The following is a 24,473-nucleotide window of genomic DNA, read 5'->3' on the forward strand; positions in this document are numbered from 1 at the left end:
AGGTTTGCAGTTTACCTACTGCTCCTGGGAGCAAAGGTGGGATGTGCACTCTTGACTTCACAATTCTGCATAGTCAGGAAGGCCTACCGCCAGGATACAATCCTCATAGCCAGAGGCTTTTACACAGATACAGAGTTTGCTGTCAGTTTCAGAAGCAACATCAGTGTTTGTTAAGGCCATTCCACACCGAGCTGACATCAAAGAATTAGTGGCGACGAAGCTGACTGTGTTGTTGCCTGTGTCTGGGCCAAAAAGTTTGCGCTTGAACACACCGCAAACACATAGCCAGTGGCAAACTAGCATGGAGTTTCTGCAGCTGCACGATAGGAAATAATATTCATAATATCCATACCAGCAGGTGGCAGTAATCTGTATTTGTCATTCAAAAGGGGAAAATCGGAATGCAGATATACAAACCATAAACAAATCAGAGCTTGCTTACAATTCTGAATATGAATCATGTTGGTCAGTTAGTCTTTACTTTCTTGCTTATTGAAACTCCTAGATGCATTTAAAAGGTCCTTCTGTATGTGCCCTCTTTGACTTTGCCATTTGCTCACTTTAGTTTTTCTTTTCATGCACTGGGTTTGCTAAGCTGAAAAGCCAGAATGATCTCTCTCAGTGATCGCTCCAATGTCAATTCAATATGGTCAGTTAGCTGAAAATCTGTCTTTTTTATTTATTTAATAAAATAATTTAAGAAATTTTAATTAAATTAATAATACATTTATTTTATTTTTTATTCTATTTTAAAGGATTTAAATAATTACAGATTTGAAAGGGATAGTTCACCCAAAAATTTAAATTCTGTCATTAATTACTCACCCTCATGTCGTTCTAAACCCATAAAACCTTTGTTCATCTTCGGAACACAAATTAAGATATTTTTGATAAAAGCTTTCTGACCCTGCATAGACAGCAAAGCAACTACCACGTTCAAGGCCCAGAACGGTAGTAAGCACATTGTTAAAATAGTCCATGTGACATCAGATTGCCACAGAAGAGAAATTGTTGAATAAAGTTTTTTTATTTCTTTGCACACAAAAAGTATTCTCGTAGCCTCATAAAATTATGTTTGAACCAGTGATGTCACATGGACTATTTTAATTTTGTCCTATGGGCGTTGACCGTGTCAGTTTCGATGCTGTCCATGCAGGGTCATAAAGCTCTCGGATTCCATCAAAATTATCTTAAAGTGCCCCTATTATGGGTTATTATGGTTATGAAAGGTTCATATTTTGGTTTTCGCAACAACAGGTTCACATGCATTCAAGGTCAAAAAACACTTTAATTTTCTTATAATATGCATTTATTTTTACCTTATTTGCTCAAAGACTCCCAAACGATTTGTTCAATGATTCATTTAACGATTCATTTTTCCAAACCCCTCCTTTGCATGACGCTAATCTGCGGTGATTGGTCGATTTCATTTAAAGCAGTGTTTGTGAGCTTTTAAAGCTCCAAAAGCGGCACCTAGTGGCAAAGAATGAATTTGCATTTTCTTTCAGACCAACGCGAAAATTAAGTTTTCCCAGGTCTGTGCATGCAATAAGTGGGCGGGCAATATGCTAATGCTTCATGTTGAAGTCAACATGAAACAGCTTGGGATTCGTTTTAAAAACGACTCGTTTCAATGATTCAGAGTCGACTCTTTCTTTTGAGAGATAATAACTTTATACACGGTGCACTTTCAGATTTAAAACTTTGCAGGATGTTTTCATTCACTTAGAGCTGTGTTACACACTGCATGAAAGGTCGTTTTTAAAAATCCATAATAGGGGCACTTTCATTTGTGTTCTGAAGATGATTAAAGGTCTTAGGGGTTATATATAAGATATTATATAAAAATATCAAATATTCGGTTGGGGGTCATTTCTTTGGCCATATTATGGGGGTGCTTGTCCCTTCTTGGTGTATTATGGCCTTTAGTTTTGAATGTAATCCACAACCTTGTTGAAATGTGTCACAGGCTTTCATTCCTTTTTTTATAATTCACTTCTCTAGTGAGGATCAGACAAGTAAGAAAACTACATAATAAAGGTTTCAGATGGAGTGAAAAAAATAATTTTTTTATGGAGTGGAAATATAAAATTGTTTAACACAATCCAGTAGTTTGACCCCAGATGTGGAAAGATGTTAAGGGTGGTCTTCCTTGTTGACTGCAGACTATGATTATTCTCTGCAGTTGGCTTTGAAATAAAGATAGTGAGCAACCCATCTTCATCCTTTATGCTGCTCCAGCCAAATAAACACTAGAGCCCCCTGAAGTTTGATTCACTTCTGCTTTGTTCTAAACTGGTCTAGTTTTACTTAGTCTCAAAGCTTTGAAACAAGAGAACTAAAAGCTATAGAAAAATGAGAGCGAGGAAACCGGCGGAGAATAGCTTGCAACAAAGCGCTCAGAAGAATGTCAGTGTCAACAGCAGTGAGCAAAGCTGATCTGTGCTGAGCAAAGCAGCCTCTGAGTTGTTACAGTTTTTCTCAATTGTTTACACACAAATTATGGTACTTGAGACACAATGACCACAACATGTAACTCATTCACCAACCCCCTGAACCAATTCTGCTAAACTACAAGCACAGTTCCTGCTTTACACTCAAATTGCAGTTCTAAAACACACTTTTTTCAAAACACTACACACAATTCTCTGCTTTTGGCACAATTTTCATGCAGAAAATATCTTGTTTTCACAAGGAACACACTGCCATTCAAATATGGACACTGACTCATCACAAGGGCAAACACCCGTCACAAAGTTTTACAATTAGAAATCAGAGCTTTAGCATAAAAGGGCAAAAGGTGAGCTTTTCTGTTTTGGAGCAATGGATGCCAACATTGGAAACAGAGGCAGAGCCAGAGGAGTGAGAGTAAGAGGAGGAGGATGGGGACGAGGACGAGGAAGGCCAAGGACCGTAATCTCTGATGAGATCCGAGCCACTTTGGTTGATCATGTGGTCAACCATGGTCTAACAATGAGGGAGGCTGGGCAAAGAGTACAGCCAAATTTGAGCAGGTACACTGTAGCATCCATCATCCAGACTTTCCGAAATGAGAATAGGTAAGAAATCTACTCTCACTAGAAAATTGCAGTACTGCATATCAATACAGTACTCAATGAGTACAGTAGTACAGTATTGCCTGTGGACTGTTCTGTAGGACTGTACAAATACTGTAAAGTATGTTTCAAGTATTTAGGAAATGTATACCTACTTTGTATTTACAGTATTTTACTATTTGTTTGGCAGAACTGAAAGATTACCAACACAAGGTGTTCGGGAACGCGTTCTGTCTCCTGAACAGGAAACTGAAATCATGAACAAGGTCCTAGAAAACAACGGCATAACATTACAGCAAATACAAAGAAAAATTATAGAAAACAATGACATGTTTCAAAATATTGATAGGGTAAGCTTATCAACACTGGACCGTGTCTTGCGCAGAAATCATCGCAGGATGAAGCAGGTCTACAGGGTGCCATTTGAATGCAATTCAGAAAGAGTCAAAGAATTGCGATATAACTATGTGCAAGTGAGTCCCACAATTGATGCATACTCTCAACACTGTATACAGTAAATTGTTCTGTTGTTTTGTATGTAGTGTATGTGCAACCTTGTGTTGGTTGGGAATGGGATGTACACTGTGTACATTGTTTTTGCGGGAAAAATAAAATAAACTTTTACCGTGTATTTGTGTGTTCTGAGTATAAAAACAATATTCTCAAATATTTTACAACACACTTATGTATGTACTGTCTGTAGTAAATGTAACACTGAACCAAAAAAAAGGCCTAAGTCATTATGATGAATGGAGAAGAAGTGTTTTCCATTCATCATAGTGTTTTACATTGAGCACATCAGTGTTCAGCTGGTTCTTATAAATGTCTATTCATATGATGGTTTGTGTGTGTCATTTGAAAACAAAATACCATTTTGAGAAGAAATAACATTGTTTTGAATGTAAAGTTTCATTTTGCAGGAGAATTGAGGGGTTTTGCCCATTGTGTGTTTTTTTGGATTTGTGTGTAGAGTTCTGAGAATATGAGGCATGCTTTCAGAAAATGTGTGTAAACAATCGAGAAAAACTGTAATGTGTGTGGATGGATATGTGTGTTTGTCTGCTCATCTCACAAGATGATTTTGTGGGATGGAGCACTGAGTGTCAGTAATTTTGCGTCACATGCTTTTAATCCTAATCTTACAGCCTGACCTCTGACCTATGTTCATCAGAAACTTAATGAGTGTTTCAGTAGCCAGAAACAAGAATTTCTGTAGATACAGTCTTGTCACATTACTTGATACACGACTGGCCGAAATGTCACAGATTACACTATATGAAGCCAGATTATGGTTCACGCTCAGTTCAGCACATTGACATTACGTTAACACCCACAAACTGAACAGAAGTACACTATAAATTCATGAATGTTATATGTGCTCTATTGATTTTTAAAAGTATATTTTAAATATTTATTTATACATTTGTATTATTATTAATAATATTTAAATAATAATAAAATTATAATCACTCAGATTTGTAACATTTATTTTACCACATTTAATTTTATGATTAATATCCCCACCAGAAATTGGGTAGGCATACACTGGGCAGGAAAGAGAGTAGAGAGGGAGTAGAAAGGAATATGGCTCCATGTTTTGCAGCAACCAAGAAACATAATATATTTAACATTTAAATACATTTTAAACAATAGATTCTTGTCATTGTCATGTTCTTTCAGCACTGTGCATAAATTCTATATGGCTAAGTGAAGTTAATGATTAAAAGGGGCATATTCTTTACTTACCTTGCAACCTGTCTACTACAGTGGGCAGACGTGTACTTTAACTCTTTCAAAACACATAAAAATATGAAAACAAAACATCATAAGTATTTCTTTGTGATTGTATGCATTATCGTTATGCAACAATCTATGATCAAAAACAAGGAGGTTTTAATGTTTAAAATCTTGAATGTTCCTCATGGATATTTGTCCACAGCTTTCTCCCTTTCCTAGAGAGTATCTATCTCCTGATTAATTAAGGCAAAAAATTATAATAATAATAAATAAATAAAAATCAATGAAATGTCATGTCCACAAATTCCTGAAAATATACCTTGTGTTTTCATTAAACCAAACTGATCAGTGAAGTATCCTTCCCACATCGTCCTTAAAATGAGATTCACTGGCAAACTTCTCTGTGAGTAACACAGGGGCGCAACTGCAAAAATCCAACATATACACGTAATCGCCAAGCACAAAGAATACAGTGTAGCACCTCTCAACGCTCAAAACATAAATTATCCCTTATCTGTTGCTGCCAACAGAACTTCCTTTTACTCCTTATCAAGAGAAATAATGCCTGACAAAATTGTTGTCTTTCAGTCATTACTAAAGGGAAATATGGTAGAACAGTTTTCCTTTGTGTGTCACAATATGAAGTTTTCTCTCGGGAGTTCAACAGCATTACACCTGTTTATGTTGCATATTAGCCATGTATGACCATTAAATGCAGTAGGTCAGCACAGAGAAGTATATAACATGCACAACATTTCAAAATGAAATTGTGATGAAAATACTACTCTTATAATATCTATGTCTCTTCTGCTGAGTATTATACTGGTTGCATTAAGGCAATTCAGTAAATTTAATGCATGAGCATCTGTTTCAAATCTGTACAGACCTAAATATGTCTGTATTCTCATCCTTAATATGTTGGAGTGAACAAAAGCTGCTTATTATACAGCCTTGTCTAATGCCCCAAATGGAAAACCTGAATATTTGATGTCAGATGACATTAGTATTGCCTCTTACATTTGTAGCGTTGGTGACTGTTGTGGCTGATTTGCTAAAATCTGCCCCCATTTTTATCTCTCTCTTTTTATTCCTCAGTTTGGTAGCATCAAAAAAACCAGACAACTTTCAAGGAGAAAAAGCATCGTCACCCTCTGACTTCCTTGACAAGCTCATGGGAAGAACCTCAGGTTACGATGCCAGAATTAGGCCCAACTTTAAAGGTAGTACACACAAGCCCTTTCTCCTTACCTTTTACTCTGTTTCTCCTTGAAAGAATACATTGTGCTGTCTTTAATGGTTATTTACCACCACTTCTTGTTTTTGATTTGATGTCTTTAAAACCTTTAGTTACAGTGACCATTGGTGTCTACAAGATTCATATTTTATATGGTACAAAGCTAATGCAGATGTGACTCTATATTCTGTTTCATGCTATGAAATGATTATGTAATAATGCTGCACATCTCCTGGTTCCAGCTGCCTCCAGACGTTTCTGCAATGACCCTGAAAACATTCATTCATCTTGCTGTTACAGAATGGCCCTGAACCCAAACCATCTCAAACTATAAATCAGCCTGAGCTTTCTTAAATTATTAAGCTGGCATATTAAGGACTTCCCCTCAGAAGCTCATTTACAGAAGCCACTAATTCATAAATGTCAAGTAAAGGGAGTTTGAAAATCTACAAAAAAAGCCTGGAGTAGGGGTGTTACAAACAGATGTATAATAAAGCGATACATTTCTGTACTAAGTTCATTATACACATCAATATTGTAAGTACAAAAAAAAAAGAAAGAAAGAGTGAAGCAGATCAAATCACCCAATTTTCGTAACTTTTCCTCCTCCATTAATGAACCATTGGAAGGTCATGTATGGAAGCATAGTTAAATTCTATTTGAAATGTAATATGCAAAATGGCAATGTATTTATGTATTTAAATTAGAAAATGTATTACCCAAATTGATTAGATATGTTAACATGTCCAAGCAAAAACTGTAGCAAAATTATCATTTAAATGCTGTTTTTCCTTAATGCTTTTAGACTTAGGGGTAAGACACTTGAGATTGTTGTTGATTGTTTTAATTGTTGCAAAATGCAGTGAAAATGCTTTCCGAACCCTAGCTGTCAATCATTACATCAAGGTGGGGCTCGGCAACAGGACGCACGATAGGCCAATATTCACCATTACCCAAAAGCTTTTCACCTGCCTGAACATCTCTCACTGTTTACAGTGATACATCGGATTGATGCTCATAAGCAAACAGTGATAAGAAGCCTATTTATGAGTAAAACAAGCAAAGTTTCACAAAAGTTAAATATTTCATTGTGTTTGGGGCAAATATCTTCACTCCTTGAATGCCAAATTTGGGAGCTGTAGCTGACTGCTGTAATCACTGTAAAAAAGAAAAAAAATCTTGTTTAAAACAATACATCTTAAAATAATTTGTCACCCCCGCTGACTTGAAATTTTTAGTTCAGTCAACTAAAATATTGTAGTTGTCCCTCAAATTAACATTGAGTATCTTAAAATTTTAAGTTGACTAAACTAAAAGTTTTAAGTCAGCGGGGGTAACAAATTATTTTAAGTTGAAACAACGTTTTGAAACATTTTTTTTTACAGTGTGTCAATGCATTTTAAGACAAATTAAAGACATTTAAATGATCATTTTGCTACCGTTTTGCTGCACCTTTGGCTCAGAATGCATTTCGAAATTCTCACTGCATTTTGCAACAATTATCACGCGGTATCACGATGAAAATACAATCTAAATTGTCCTACCATTTAGATTTAAATGCATTTAGGAAAAACAGCATTTAAATTATAATTTTGCTACTGTTTTTGCTTGGACATGTTTAACATATCTAATCAATATGGGTAACACATTTTCATTTTCATTTTGCAACTTATAAAGATTTAAAATGTTTAATTTGCATATTAAAATTTGTGTAGAAAATGGTTATTTTAAAGCAAACAAGTATTAAAAATCTCATGTGTACTCACATAATGATAGTAGAAAGTATCTTTATAGGGACTGTACTGTATTCTGACTGATTTTACTCTTCTCTCCACAGGTCCACCTGTGAATGTAACATGTAACATATTCATTAACAGTTTTGGCTCCATTGCAGAGACAACTATGGTATGTATTCCTAATCCAACAATGATGTATGCGTTTTCATGCACAAATGCCCCATGGCAGTGTTTACCCAATATAAATCTTAGCTATTATATTAGCACTGTGATGATTGCTTCCACAGGGTGTAATTAATGCACTATTAGTCTGTCATTAAAATTCACAGTTCAGACTTAATGGAAACAGTATATAGCACACACTCAAAATTGTGTGTTTTGTGTAGAGGGAGTGTTTCTGCTTGCGTACATGTCGTATTACATCTCAATCCAGATTGTGAGAAAGACTGTAGGACACTGTTAGGAAGTCCACCATCTGAAGTCATAAGGGGTGCAAACTTGCTTCTGTCACCAGGATTCTAGGAAGTCATTTTTTGAGACAAAGTTGGGAGGGCTTTGGACCCTTTGGACCCTTTCATTTCAGCCTTAAAGTCTGCAATCAACTTGAGCTTTCAGTACCCTAAAATGTTATTTTGTCTTCACATTTGATAAAAAAGCAGTTGCAGTAAGCTATCTGAAATCATTTCACTCAGTTTTGTTACAGTAGCATCCTTCTCTGAAGATCCAGTTGCACAGTTACGCTGTGGATTCTTTGCAAAACTAGTCACCATTCAAAGCAGATTTTGCAAACAGCTCTTTACAGAAAGATACTGACCCAGCAAAAATGCATCAACATATAAGGGCGTTAATTCTAAAGCTTAATCTGTGATCAGTGAATGTAAGGAGCCATGTACAGTCAGACATTCATTTATTCCCCTTTATGCATCAGTAAATTAAGCCAGTGACTAAACAGTCAACTTCACACTATTCCTCTTAGTAGCATGGGAATCAACTGTTATTTAAATTGTGATTAAATTATATACAGAAAGTGAGCAAAAATAATCGCTGGAGCTGTCAATCATAAAGTTATCATCAGTGTTATCATAAACGTGTTATCATCAGTGATGCTGTACACAGCTCAATGAATCTCTTCTTGACATTGTATTTGAACTGTGTTATAATGCGCATTCATCAGAGTGTAGACATTACTGTGATTGGCTACAATGCTCAATGCTGCAATCTTTTATGCAATGGGAGAAGATCTAAATATAACGCTATGATCAACATCATCAGCTTAAAGAACACTTTCAAAAGAATTCCACATGTAATACTTATCTTATCTTAAAATAGATCAACCCATTTAAACAGTGTTCAAATCAGAGGGCTAAAATCACAGTAAACTTTCCTGATATATATAGTTCCTGATATATATATATATAAAAGCATGTCAGGAAACATCACAGTAAGTGAATAAATAAATCCTTTAAAATTTTTGTTTAAAATGCACAAGCTAAATTTAATTACGTGAGTTTACATGTTTTTACAACAATTATGGCAATTTACAACCTGAACTAACCTGGCCTTTGGCAGACAAAGGTTGAAATATTATTAAGCAGTTTGTGTATATAGCAGTTTTTAAGATATATTAAATTTATATTTGTTTATTAGATTTTTATTTTCAAGAATTTCAAGACAAATAGAAACCGAGAAGAGCAAAAAACAAATCTAACAGTGTGGGTTAACAACAACCCTTGGGATGAATTACATCAGGAAAAGAAAAGGGAGAATGGTTCAGATAAGAGTTCATGCAGAAGAAAGAATCCCAACCTCGGATATACTGGGGTCTGTGTTGCTTGTATTCAGGTAGCCATATCTTGAAACCTCCAGGCAATCAGCGAGAGACAGAAAGCAGTTATTGTTCTTACTTGTGCAGTTCATCCCTACAGGGATCTTGTTTGTCCATTATATGCCACCACAGCTGAAATGAAACAGGCTCCAGGTGTGCTTAGCAATGGAACACTGTGCATGTTCTGTATTATATATTTATTTATTTTACTTTTTGATGTTTGATTACATCTTACCCTGCAGACAGCCAAACAAACACACATTTGGGATTATACCCCATTACAACCCAGATCTACACACAAGAAGAAGATGTGCTTTTATCTTATCTACACAAGTGTCCCAACATTGCTGTCTGTGAACGCAAATGCTCAACACACAGACACACACACACACACACTGAGAGTGCCTTGTCGCCTTCATCCCTCAGCTTGCTCTGAATAAGTTATGTGCTGTGAGATGGTACACTCACTCTGAAGTAATTATGTCTGAAGAGACTGTGCTTTTGCCAAAGCTTTTTCCTCACTCTGAGTGGACTTCTCTTCATAAATATTCCTTTCTTCAAGCAGGGTACAAATCTCTTGTCATTTACCCAAATCAACAACTGTTCTTTTTGATTCAGTTGGGCTTTATGAAATGATTTCTCCATGTAATAAGCCTCATTGGCATGACACAATTTTTTTGGTCCGGATTCATTGGGGTACTCAAAAATACATTTAAAAAGCAACTCTGACTTTTATGCACCTCTTTTGTGATGGACATGTACATATATGCAATAAAAAAAATTGCATGAAGATTTAAAATAGTTTTCTAAAGATTCTTCTTTTAATCTTACATTCAAAGTTATAGGTCAAATCAGTTAATGTTTCACATTAATCCCACTGGTGTTAACATCAGGTCATCTTAAAAACACATTGTTAAAGTCTATCAAGAATGTATATTTTAAAGAATTTTATGGACATCTGGATATGTTTTCAACTTACTGGTAAACAGTACATATTTGAACACAAAACATCAACACAAAACCTTCCCTCTGGGGGTCATAGGGTCATGGGATAATCCTAACATCTAGGAACAAAGGACACTGCATTAACAGAACATCATTCTGGACAATCCTCAGTTCCCAGACAGCTGACATTCATATACCAGTTTCTGTAAACTGGAAGGAAGGAAAATCAAAAGACAGGAACATCTGAGGAAAACGTGTGACTGAATAACCAAACATTTCAAACCTGGGATTGTTTGAAAAGGAGTAATTTTCTCCTGTATTATCTTCATTATTCCACTGCTTCAATCCACTATTCCTCTATTGTCTGATTATAAGGTTGTGAAGGTCTAACTTCAAGTAGCTGCGGTTTCAAAACATTTTAAGGTGTTGTTGTTGAACATCTACGTACAGTATAATTATTCTTTGGTCTTTGATAATCCAGACACATCTGTCTGTCCATGTGCTGGAAATCCCGACATATTAAAACACTGAACCTGCATGTTGTCAGCAAAACCATTGCCAACTCAGCCTGCATGTTGTCAGCATATGCCAAAAATCAAGTTTCACACCAGTCCAGACATGCAAAACCACTCTTCAATGTGGAGATGGAAGTAAAAACCTATTTTGGTTGCGTGTTGATTAAATGGCAAAAAAAAGAAGAAGCCGCAGAACGTCTGGAGATTATTGTTCCTATCAGTTGGTGTACGGAATTTGGCTGCTCAGATCTTAATAGTCACTACCAAAGCGGTGAATGTATTGACAGAGTTATCTGACTGTTACAGAAGCCGCAGACATATGGAGATGTGATTAATCACTGGCTTGTTGGCATGGGCGCAAATTCCCACTCAATGCCAGTGAGTCCCGCTTGAGTAGGCAATCACAGAGCAAATGTGTGGAGATTGCCATGGAGCCACTGAAGGCCTGCAGTTGGTTGAGCAATCGCAGATGCGATGCACGGGTTCTGTCAAGCTCTCCCGCACTGACCGCGAAGAAATGTGCAGAGGACAGAATCAGCCGCTAAGTTGATGACAAAGAAACCAAGAGATTGACAAAGCAGTAGTGTGACATCTATAATGAAAGTAAGACATGCTTCATCAGCTGAGATGCTGGCCAATTCGGTGATCTGTAATCTGTGAGTGCCTGCTAAATTCCTGTCAACAAACCACCACAGTTAGATGTTTTAGGAAGTGGAGCAGAAGACAAATGCTTTGACGACTTTGTTATTTCTGCTAAACACTACATCCTCAGCCTTGAGATGTTGCTTGGCTGTTGACAAATGGGGAACTGGCACAGTTGAGGTTTGCCTAGTCACTAATCGTGTTACGCTAGTTTCCCATGTGAAACTCCATATATCAATATCCCACCACTCATGCACTCTGACGCACAGACCTTCTAATGAAGTTCTTCGAGTGCTTTAGAAAGACACAAATAAGATATGAAAACCGCCCGGTTCTCCATCCGCCTTGCTGCCTAACAAATTATATCACCCACGCGCTGTCACCTTCCATTCATTATTAGTGGCTGCTCGTCTTTTTTGCTTTCAGGCAAATTCAGTCTGACTATACATAGTATATTCTTAAAATTCTGAACAAAAGAACTATTGTTGTCAAAAGAGCAGAAGTTCCAATCTCTCCTCGGATGCATTTTTAACATTTAATTCAGCTTTTATTAGTTTCAGATTATCGTAATCTATTATTGTTGAGGTTCACTAAGGTTCTGTCTTTATTACTCATGCAATTCTGCCAGGCTTCTAGGCAAATGTCCCAAAAACTTGTGGCATAAATAAAACTGTCAAATTTTATTCACAGAACTTTAATTTAATATCAACTGTGAGCTGTAAATTTAAGAACCACATTTAAGAAGTTTGTTGTTTCGAGGCAAATGTAAGAGCATGTCTGTAACGTCTATATATGAGATTGACAGAGAAAAAAAGACCTAGCTTCTCAGTCACTCACGTAAAACATATTCTAGCAAGGTTTTATATATTCAACAGGGTTATTTTCATTAACTAAAACTGACAAACAAAACAAACAACAACAAAAAATGTAAAATGAAAATGTAAAAAATTACACTTTTATTATTTACAACATTTTATTATTTAGTCTAGTTACCAGGGCAGCATTTCTCACATACGTTTATGCTTAAGCTGAAGTACTAAAATAAAATAAAAAATTACAAAAATGCACAACAAAATGAATAAAACTTTAAAATTAAAATTAAAACAAAATATAAAAATATTCAACAAAGAACTACATCCTTAAATATATATTTTTTCTTCTTATCACAAGAAGTTTCACAACAAACAATAAAAATTCTCTCCAGCCAAAATATATATATATGTACCTATATATATCTGTACACTCCAACATATATATATATATATATATATATATATATATATATATATATATATATATGTTGGAGTGTACAGCAGGCAAGAACAGCTCTCATTGATGATAGCGTCTCTACATGCCCAATAATTGGATTCCTTTTGGAGGCATAAACTTTGCTAAACAAAAAGCATTTAAATTTGACCTTAGATAACTGTTGGCAAGGTAACAGTTGGCTAAACTCCATGGCCCGTCACAACCTCACACTGATAATATTACACACCTTATTACAGTATAAGTCCAAAATCTCCATTCATTATTTATTTAAAGTAATGCTTCTCAAACTTGTCACCCACATTTAATGAAATCTCGGTCATATTTGGTTTGACCTTGAGGGATTTTGCTCATGGTTTCAGAAGAGGGTATATCATGCAACCTGCCCATGTTGTCATATGCCTAATTTGACCAGCTTTTATCAAGTGAATTTAATGTCAGCAAATAAATAAATGAATTAACAAAAAAAAAAAAAACAATTTTAAATATGGGAAACATTTTATCCTAACTTGTTAACAATCCATTTATTATCATTTAGCAGTTTCTCTCTTTATTGCAACCCTATCAGAACAAACATTAAGTAGCAACATACCAGTTGATAACCACTGATTTAATGAATTTACAGCTGTGAAACACTACAAATGTAATTAGCAATGCATTGAATATGTGAAAATCTCAGACAGCATTTTACTGTACCATAAATTTAAGCAAAGATGCTCACTTCTATTTCACTTGCATGCGTGAACATGAAAATACTCATTATGTCTGATTTAAAACTGACAAAGAGGCCTGTTGTACATCTCATATGCTATTTGCCTTGACTGATGTTAAGCATTTATTCTTAGGATTACAGAGTGAACATATTTCTCCGGCAGAAGTGGAACGACCCTCGGTTAGCTTACAGTGAGTACCCAGATGACTCCCTGGACCTGGATCCCTCAATGTTAGACTCCATTTGGAAGCCTGATCTATTCTTCGCCAACGAGAAGGGAGCGCACTTCCACGAGGTCACCACTGACAACAAGCTCTTGAGAATATTCAAGAATGGAAATGTCCTCTATTCAATCAGGTGAGACTTCAGCATCAATCAAAATAGTTACAGTAAGCAGCAGCTGACTGACATTCTGACATTTAAAACATACATTTGAGTTGGTACAGGGTCACGGTCAATGAAAACAGCTGCTGTACTAGCTCCTGAAAATGTCAATAACAATCCACCATCCTAGTAATCAAATGCCTCAGCTGATGCAGACTTGAGTCATTAGAGTCATATCTTCAAACTCAAATATGTAACTAAACCCTCAACAAATGCCAGGATAAAGTGTCATTCAACATCGATCACTGCAGTGAAGCCATAGGAAGACATTATCACTGTGGCAGCATTGGGTAGAAGGGAAGCGCTGGAGTTAAAAGTGAGGGGTAAATCATGTCATGCTTTTGAGGAGATATGATGGAAAGCTGTGCAGATGTGAGACGACAGAAGATTCACTCTAACTGAAATCCACGTGGTGCCCTGAGGGAGAAAGAGTGTAATTAAAACATGGCCAATCTGCGGCTGTCAGACTTGTCTCTCTTATGCTTTAGCGGCCCCGTTCAGAAATCCCACCACTCAAGCAGCTTCAGATGCTTAAAGCCCTCCACTTTGATTCCCTTCTTTGTGGATTTACACATACTCATTCAGAGAATGTAGATGGAAGAGGTGTGTGTAATTTTTTAAATCTATGCCTTTTTCCATTCAATTTTTAGACTGACTCTGACGCTCTCATGTCCGATGGATCTGAAGAATTTCCCCATGGATGTGCAGACGTGCATAATGCAGCTGGAGAGTTGTGAGTAATCTCGTATGACCTCCTCTCATCAAGAGATTGTTACGTAACTCCCCCACCCCTCGTTCAGATTTGTGGAAAGCAGACACTGTTTCTCATTTCATAATGTAACTTTAGCCGGTAGCCAGGATGAGGTAAATAGCGGATTTGATGTAAAGGGGCATTCACCTGGCAGGGTCATACCAAATTATGTCATTATGGATGGGCAGGGCCCTAAAGACATCCTTAAAATTATCATGGAGAACGTATATGCCATCCTAGACTGTAACTTAAGGACACATAGGCACGAAGTTCTCTCTACAGACTAAGTGCCGAGTGCCTGGTTAAAGATTAGTGAAGCTAGTGGTCAAAGTGTTCGGAATATTATTCCAAGAGCTTTCTGTTGACTTGAAAACATGCCACAGCTCACTCTATCTCCCCCATGACTATTGCTCTAAGCTGGGGTTGAGGCTTTTAAAGAAAGCCCCCATGTCATGGGGAATCTGTCTTCGTAACTACATATTTTAGAGTGGCCATGTTCATGTTGTTACTTGAGTTGCTCACTGAGAGGCTCTTGATGATCAACAACAATGTTAAATTGAGGAGATTGTCTCTGTTGGAAATAGTTAGCTCATTCAGTAGAACAGAGTACACAGAATAGAATAGAATAGAATAGAATAGAATAGAATAGAATAGAATAGAATAATGAGCATACTCACCTTCCCTCTGGTAAAGTGGTACCACCAAGAGAAGCAAGTGACACCAGAGCTATATGTAGAAAAATAAATAATTATATCCGCTGTTTCAACATCACACCATACATGTTCTGGTGCAGTTGCAACCCTGAGGATATTGTGCTGGTGAATTGCTTAATGCTTTGTGATATGTTTTGTCTTCATGTTGAAGATGCGTGCCTTTTTATTATGCACTGCAGTTAACATGTTTTATGGCTGTATGGTCATAGTCAACAATTCATAATTCATAAGTCAATAATGAAGGGGAAAACACAATAAGCTGGTTTCTTTTTACATATATGTGTATTTAAAAAAAAAAAAAAATATCTGTGCTTTAAAATCTAACTGTCAATCTGAAGCTGAATTCACTGTTTATTAGATGCCTCTGAAGCTATTTCTAATATCTATCTGAAATGTAGTAAATGGTTTTGTAATGTTCTAGCCTTCTGGAACAGCCCTCTCATTTGGTCTTAAATGCCATCATTCTATTGAAATCTGTATTTATATCTTAAGTTAGACTATCAGAATAGTTTAGCTAAAGGAATATTTACTTAATCCTCTTCGTCCTCTGTTTACAGAACACAAAATGCATATTTATGAAGATTCAGTGCATGCAAGTTTGGAATGATGTTGAATGCAAGTAATTAATGACAGAATATGTATGTGAAAGATTCCTTTAATGAAAGTGTTGTAAAATTTTCAGAATATGAAAAGGGCTAATTTTACAACATTAACCTCTCCATTATGAAATAGTAATACTGAAAACAGCATGTAAAATCTAACAAAAAAAAATTATCTTCATCTTTCTCCTAGTTGGCTACACAATGAATGACCTGATTTTTGAGTGGCAAGACAAGGCACCTGTACAGATGGCTGAAGGTTTGACGCTCCCACAGTTCATCCTCAAGGAAAAGTCTGATTTAATAGACTGCACCAAGCACTACAACACAGGTAATTTTCAAAACATGCTATATAATAAAATTTCAATAGCCTGATAGAAACTCCAAATGCTCAGAAACATGAATTATTTACATGATCCAGACTGAATAAGAAAATTTACTTTTACTACACTATAATCCAGTGGTTCTCAATGCCGGTCCAGCTCTCTCCTATTGAGCTGATGATTTTAATCAGGTGCAATAATAAAGAAGACATACAAAATGTGCAGAGAAGTGGGTCTCCAGGACCGGAGCTTAGAACCACTACATGTAAATTGAATTTTGATTGTTTCACGCTTTCAGAAGCCATTAAAGGGATAGTTCACCCAAAAATGAAAATTTGGTGTTTATCTGCTTACCCCCAGGACATCCAAGATGTAGGTGAATTTGTTTCTTCAGTAGAACACAAATGAAGATTTTTAACTCAAACCATTCCAGTCTGTCAGTCATATAATGTCAGTCAATGGTACTCACGGCTTTGAGAGAAAAAAAATCATACACAGACAAAACCAAATTAAACCCTGTGGCTCGTGATGATACATTGAGGTCTAAAGACATGAAACAATCGGTCTGTACAAGAAACTGAACAGTATTTATATAGTTTTTTTTTTACCTCTGATTCACCGCACTATCCAACTGTCCTGAGCGAGTTCACAACAGCCGGCGCGTGACGCGTCTTCTTCTTGCTTTACGGCAGATCGCAGACTTATAAGTACATTTCCGCCACCTATCTCTCAAATGGACCACTTATTGAGATTGTAGATAGAGTGATAGGTGGCGCCTATTGTTATTAAGTATTATTATTAAGAATAATCATGGCGGTAATGCACTTAAGTCTGCGATCCAGCGTAGAAGAAGAAAATGCATCACGCGCTGGCTGTTGTGAACGCGCTCAGGACAATTGGACAATGCGGTGGATCAGAGGTAAAAAACTATATAAATACTGTTCAATTTCTTGCACAGACCGATCGTTTCGTGTCTTTAGACCTCAATGTATTGTCACGAGCCACAGGGTTTAACTTGGTTTTGCCTGTGTGTGTTTTTTTTTTTTTCTCTCAAAGCTGCGAGTCCCATTGACTGCCATTATTTGACTGACAGAGTGCAATGGTTTGAGTTAAAAATATTTGTTTGTGTTCTACCGAAGAAACAAAGTCACCTACATCTTGGATGTCCTTGGGGTAAGCAGATAAACATATTTTCATTTTTGGGTGAACTATGCCTTTAATTCACTGCACAAAATACATTGGATAGTCTTGTTCATGGTTTTCAAGGATGAGGGGATGTCACACAACCTGTCCATGTTGCCATCTGGCTAATTTGGCTAGTTTCAACCATGTGACAGATGAATTTCCTCCAAAGTGAAATACTGTAGAGTTCAACTGGATGTATAGTCTTTGACAAATTATATGAACAGTGTTTTCTCCTCTTATCGTAGTGTAATAAGCAAGCATGATTATACAGCATAATGGCATTTCATTTGTATTTATCATTGTTCTTCTCTACTGCCCTCAACACTATCAGTCCAGACATGTTGGAGGCCCATATTTATGGCCACCAGTTGAGAATCACTAATTTAGAGGAACAGAAGACCACTGTGAGGGAGGAGAAGAGAGAAAAAGAAATCCAGGAGAATGTTCTAGCAGTCTTGCTTTAATGGCATGCAAAGTAAAGGAACACACTTATCACATCTCTTGGTGTCTCAATTATGCATCCACTGCGCATCCACTGCCTCGTCATGGTTGACACGTAAACATCAAGGGTGTGAGAGAGGAAAATACTGTCAGTCAGTGTAAAATATCTGAGACTTACAGTAAAAAAAATAAAATAAATGATACAATGCCCAGAATTTTATGTAACACATTTGGCTTAGTAGCCTTGAAGTACACACACAAATTAATTTAGAAAAAGTTATCTTCAAAACATGCATGATATCGGAAACACTGGTCAAAACAGTCATAAGACTTCAGAGAATTACTGAGAAAAGATTTTGAAAAACAAACTAAATCAGGATGAGCTTTCTATGCCTGCGGTCAAGAACCATGTCAGTGCATTGCAGAATTGTACGTATAATGGCAAATGAGTCCTTAAGAGACCAAGTTCTCATTAGCCTTGTCAGATGTAATTTAATTAATTAGTCAGTACTCTGCCTTTCATTTTGTCATTCTTCTTGCATTTGAAACCTAACATTATCAGTCATATCAGTAGTACACATATCAGAAGTCATAGGCCACACAGTCCCTGGTGAAGAGGTGTGTGCTTTTGTCTCCCTGTGTGTTTTGCCTCAGAGGGACTTTCTGACAGGATGAATGACAGATGCTGGTGGGTCAAGGTCAGGTTGCCTCAAACGATTGTCCACAGTGTATAAGAACAAAATGAGAGAGAGACCACCAGTAAAAGACTTGAGAGTCAGGAGAAATTGAAAACAGCAGGGGAAAAAGAATGAAAGAAATAGAGAATGGGATGGGTGAAAATGCTTAAGATTCAAAGGTCTCTTTTTTGACAAGAAATCTCTTGGCAGTTGTGTTCAGGGCACGGTATGCTTCTATAGGGAGCTACATGTCAGTCACATTATTCCCTGGACTCCCTTCAAATTTCTCATTTAGTAATTGAATCAATATTGCTGCACAAAGGCATATTGATATTGATTGAGTTGAGAGAGGAGCGTCCAAATAAAAGGTAAGACAATTGTAAAGCTCCCAGCTAGTAACTAGCTTTAAAGAAATTCAAATTTATGTAATTTGTGGATAACATACTTCCTGTATTCAACAGGGAGAAATAATATATTTTATATGCATTCATAGATTAGCCTCTTATATGCATTCATAGAAAGCCTCTTCTTTTAAGAGGAAAAAAAAAAAACCTCATTTAAGAGGTGTGATTCAATCCTTTATTAAACAATATAATAATTTTGTCTGCAGAGTGTTTAAAAAAGGATTCAACCATGTGACATATGTAATATGTGGTAATATGTTTCTTATGTCTTATAAAATTTAGAGCCATGAACTCACATTAAAATCATTGTTATTATAAATGCCATTCATGTTGTTTTATTTTACTTACATCATGAGTATGAAGTCCAAAGCAATTACCATCTACCGAAGTCTAATTGCTTGAACCCATTTTCTTGTTTGTTTGGTTTTTTTCTTTCGTTACATTTCATTCTCTCTCTTTTTTCATCGCTCCCTCTTTAGCAGTTACTGTAAAATTATTTGTTGATCTTTATTAATACACCTGCAATAAAGGCCACAGGTCCAAGCCTGCAAACAAACACTGTAGCACAGCAACCTTTTAAAAAGGCTTCTGGAGGAGTGTTTAATGCTGTTCTATCTATGCCAGCATGTTGCAAAAGTGCTGAAATGCTGTAAAAATTTTCAATCAGAGAAGACCGAATAACTAATGTAATCAGGGATGACAAAATAGATGACTTTCTCTCAAGTACAGTGGCTCTGTCTCTGGCTTCAATAGTGTCCCACAATATTTTTCATCAGGGACGTAACACCTATTTCAGGCCCCCTTTCTGAGTATTCCTTGGTGAACAGAGCATAAGAGCAAGGACCCCTTGAGACAAAAAGCCACTCTAGAAGCATTTAGGAACGAATGGTTGCCATGTTGTCTGCAAATGTATGTAGCAAAGAATACATTACTGTACTAATACTACAATTTATGCACTAAAAAGGTAGTTAACTACAGTGTGATGCAAATAATTCAGTGTAGTACATTTGCATTTTGTGGTATTACAACTGTAATAGGATGCTGGCTCAGTTTGGTTTGTACAGTGAAACTGAATAGATCGATTTGATTGTTTGAATGCATTTTAGAGATAGTCATTCACACATATACAATATCAAGTTCAAGTTCAAGTTGAGCTTTATTGTCATTCCGCTACATGTGGGGACATGCAGTGGAACGAAATGTCGTGTCTCGCAGGACCACGGTGCTACATAAATACAGACATACAACAATGAAGTAAAAAAAAAACACTATAAACCTATACACTACTAACAGATTTAACTATAAGTATACTATATATAAGTATTTACCCTATACAAACTAAAAGAATAAAGGATAAAAAATACAACTATACGAATGCTTCCCATAAATATTACCCTATACAAACTAAAAAATAGAAGATAAAAAATACAAACTATACGAATGCTATACAAACTATACGAATGCTTCACAAATATACTGTACATGTGCAAAGAGAGACATTTGAGTCAGCAGCTGGTTGGGGAACAGTGCAGGATGATTTGTAGTGCATGAGCATGTAAACATACATATATTGCTGAGTCTTTTGTGAGATTGTGCACACGCAGCAGTGTGTGTAAGTGTCCATAGTGCACATAGTGTAAAGTGTAAGTGTCCATAGTGCACATAGTGTAAAGTGTGAGTGTCCATAGTGTAAAGTGTCCATAGTGCACATAGAGGAGAGTGTCCATAGTGTAAAGAAAAATAGAATAGAATAAAAAAAAAAAAAATAATAATAATAATTAAAGTTCCATACAGTTTTTCTTTGGTGTGGTAAGGTTTGGGGTGAGGGGTGGTCCATGTTCAGGAGGTAGGGGTTTGCATGGGGTTTCAGAGGGGGGCGGGGTGGTTTGAGTTCAGGGCTCTCACAGCCTGGGGGAAAAAGCTGTTGAGCAGTCTGGCGGAGCGGGCTCTGATGCTCCGGTACCGTCTTCCTGATGGTAGGAGCTGGAAGAGACTGTGGGAGGGATGGGTGGAGTCCTTCACGATGCTGTTGGTTTTGCTGGAGCATCGTGTAAGGAAGATGTCCAGGATGGAGGGGAGAGGGGCACCGATGATCTTTGCAGCTGTGTTCACTGTCCGCTGGAGGGTCTTGCGGTCAGCAGCACTGCAGTTCCCGTACCAGACAGTGATGCAGCTGGTCAGCACACTCTCAATGGTGCCTCTGTAGAATGTGGTGAGGATGGGTGGAGGGAGACTTGCTCTTTTCAGCCGGCGGAGAAAGTGTAGGCGCTGTTGTGCCTTTTTGGAGAGTGACATGGTGTTGGTGGTCCAGGTGAGATCCTCTGTGATGTGCACCCCCAGGAATTTAGTGCTGCTGACTCTCTCCACAGTCGAGCTGTCGATGGTCAGTGGGGGGTGGTCAACGGAGTTTCTCCTGAAGTCCATCACAACCTCCTTTGTCTTCTCCACATTGAGGGACAGATTGTTTGTGCCACACCATTCAGCCAGCTGTGCCACTTCCTCTCTGTAGTGCGTTTCATCGTTGTTGCTGATGAGACCTACCACTGTTGTGTCATCAGCAAACTTGATGATGTGGTTGGAGCTGAACTTGGCAGTGCAGTCGTGGGTCAGCAGTGTGAAGAGCAGCGGGCTGAGCACACAGCCTTGTGGGGCACCTGTGCTCAGTGTTGTAGTGCTCGAGGTGTTGTTGCCGACACGGACTGACTGAGGTCTTCCAGTTAGAAAGTCCAGGATCCAGTTACAGAGGGAATTGTTAAGGCCCAGCAGGTTTAGCTTATTTATGAGCTGTTGTGGGATTATTGTGTTGAATGCCGAGCTGAAGTCAATGAACAGCATTCTAACATAGGAGTCTTTATTTTCTAGGTGGGTAAGAGCCAGGTGGAGGGTGGAGGAAATTGCATCGTCCGTAGAGCGGTTTGGACGGTATGCAAACTGGAGCGGGTCGAGTGTGTTGGGGAGGCTGGTTTTGATGTTATGCATGACTAGCCTCTCAAAGCACTTCATCATGATTGGAGTCAGTGCTATGGGACGGTAGTCATTGATACAGGACACAGGTGATTTCTTTGGTACCGGTATGATTGTTGTGGATTTGAAACACGTGGGGACGACTGCCTGGCTCAGCGAGGTGTTGAAGATATCTGTTAGGACATCTGTCAGCTGTGCAGCACAGTCTCTCAGAACACGGCCAGGTATGTTGTCAGGACCCGCAGCCTTGCGTGGGTTAATCCTAGATAGGGTCTTCCTTACGTCGGCTGGAGACAGACAGAGCGCCCGGTCGTTGGGAGGTGTGGGCAGTTTTTGTGCAGGTGTGTCATTCTGCATTTCAAACCGTGAATAAAAGTGGTTGAGTGCATCGGGGAGGGATGTGTCCTCATCACAGGCCTGTGGCAGGGGCTTGTAGTCAGTGATGGTCTGAATGGCTTGCCACAGGCTCCGTGTGTCTCTGCTGTCTGTGAAGTGGTTGTTGATTTTTTGGGCATATGACCGTTTTGCTTTTTTGATGCCACAGGACAGATTGGCTCTTGCTGTTTTGAGGGCTGCTTTATCTCCTGATCTGAATGCTTCATCTCTGGTCTTTAGCAGCCCACGAACCTCTGCTGTCATCCATGGCTTCTGGTTTGCACGTGTGGTGATGGTCTTGGTGACTGTCACATCATCAGTGCACTTTTTGATGTAAGCAGTCACAGTTTCAGTGTACTCATTCAGGTCTGTGTGGTTGTTGTAGGTGGCTGCCTCTTTAAACATGTTCCAGTCTGTGTCCTGGAAGCAGTCCTGCAGTGCTGAGGTGGCATTGTCTGGCCATACTGTGATCTGCTTTTCAACCGGTTTGGTGAGTTTGAGAAGTGGTCTATATGTTGGGATTAGCATAACAGTGATGTGGTCAGAGTACCCGAGGTGGGGGCGGTGTTCAGCCTTGTAAGAGTTCTTAACTGTTGTGTAAACAAAGTCCAGTGTGTTGTTTCCCCTTGTTGCAAAGTTCACATGTTGGTAGAACTTTGGCAAAACTGTCTTTAAGTTTGCGTGGTTGAAGTCACCGGCTATGATGAAAAAGCCGTCGGGGTTTTTTGTTTGTTGTTCACTGATGGCGCTATACAGTTCACGAAGCGCGTCCTTAGCGTTTGCACACGGGGGGATGTAAACCGCAACGATAACAATGGCCGTGAACTCCCGCGGCAGATAGAACGGTCGACACTTCACAACCATAAACTCCACCAGCGATGAACAGTGTTTTGATAATACCGCAGCATTGTTACACCAGTCTTTGTTGATATACACACACAAGCCACCTCCGCGTGTCTTACCAGACAGTGATGAATCTCTGTCCGCTCGGAAGCTGGTTAGTCCGTGTAATTGAATGGCGGAGTCCGGGATGTTGTCGTTTAGCCATGTTTCGGTGAAGACAAACACGCAACAGTCCCTTGCCTCATGCTGTGTAGATCGACTGAGTTGAATTAAGTCCAGTTTGTTTTCCAGAGAGCGGACGTTTGAGAGCATGAGTGTTGGAAGAGCCGGTCTTGAGGGGTTAGCTCTTAGCCTAGCTCGTATACCTCCGCGCTTACCGCGCTTCCGTCCTCTCTCACACCGCTTGCGACGCTGCCTTGTGCGGGTAGCGTCAGTAGGTGAGGCCGCGGTCTCGAAGTCCGGCTCCAGCAGTAAACAAAGGCCTCGTAGCTTCTCAGTAGCCGCCGGCGAGAGTTGGTGTATGTAAGCGTTGCTGATATCCAAAAGACTTTGGCGATCATAGATGAATTCTGGGGTGATTTCCTTAAGAGTTAGCGGTAAACTGACACTATTTGGAGACGAACAGACGACATTAAACGTCATAAAAGCACCGTCTTTGGGACCCGGAGCAGCCGCAGCGATCGATCGCGCCGCCATCTTCCTTCCTAAATATGTCGACCTCTTAGCATATTGGCCACAGGCATCTCTGCTTGATTGAAAACCACCATACCTCTGTTACATTTATATAGTAAGGAATCAATAATTCAATGCTCAACATCTTTCAATTCACTGACAGACCACAGATTTGTCAGTCTGTCACATTATGAAAATATACTACACTTTTTTAAATGCTGGTGTTGCACATTGCAAAATAATTCTGGGATCTGTCAGATAAGCAAGCAGAATAATGATCAAACTCTCTTTTATGCAAAACAAAACAAAAAACAAAACAAAAAAAACACTGCAATTTACCTAATCTTATTACCGGCCCTCGATGGCTTTGGGGTTTTTATACCAAAGGGTACAGGGGCAAAAAATATGCTAAAAGTCACATTATCCTTTAAACACCACAATAACATTTTACTTTCACAATCGGTTCATTAACAC

General features: G+C 38.1%; 1 protein-coding gene across 1 annotated transcript in view; it reads left to right on the top strand.

The window, feature by feature from the left end:
- LOC306873535 (glycine receptor subunit alpha-3-like) overlaps positions 1–24,473 on the top strand; it is a 69,318-nt gene that overhangs the window by 20,590 nt on the left and 24,255 nt on the right. The window contains exons 2-6 of the mRNA XM_079422887.1: positions 5,889–6,013; positions 7,865–7,932; positions 13,802–14,025; positions 14,703–14,785; positions 16,309–16,446. Of these exons, the coding sequence (XP_079279013.1) occupies positions 5,889–6,013; positions 7,865–7,932; positions 13,802–14,025; positions 14,703–14,785; positions 16,309–16,446 (638 nt within the window). The remainder of the gene's footprint in view (positions 1–5,888; positions 6,014–7,864; positions 7,933–13,801; positions 14,026–14,702; positions 14,786–16,308; positions 16,447–24,473) is intronic.

The sequence above is a fragment of the Barbus barbus genome, assembly GCF_936440315.1.
Source record: "Barbus barbus genome assembly, chromosome: 8".
NCBI lineage: Eukaryota > Metazoa > Chordata > Actinopteri > Cypriniformes > Cyprinidae > Barbus > Barbus barbus.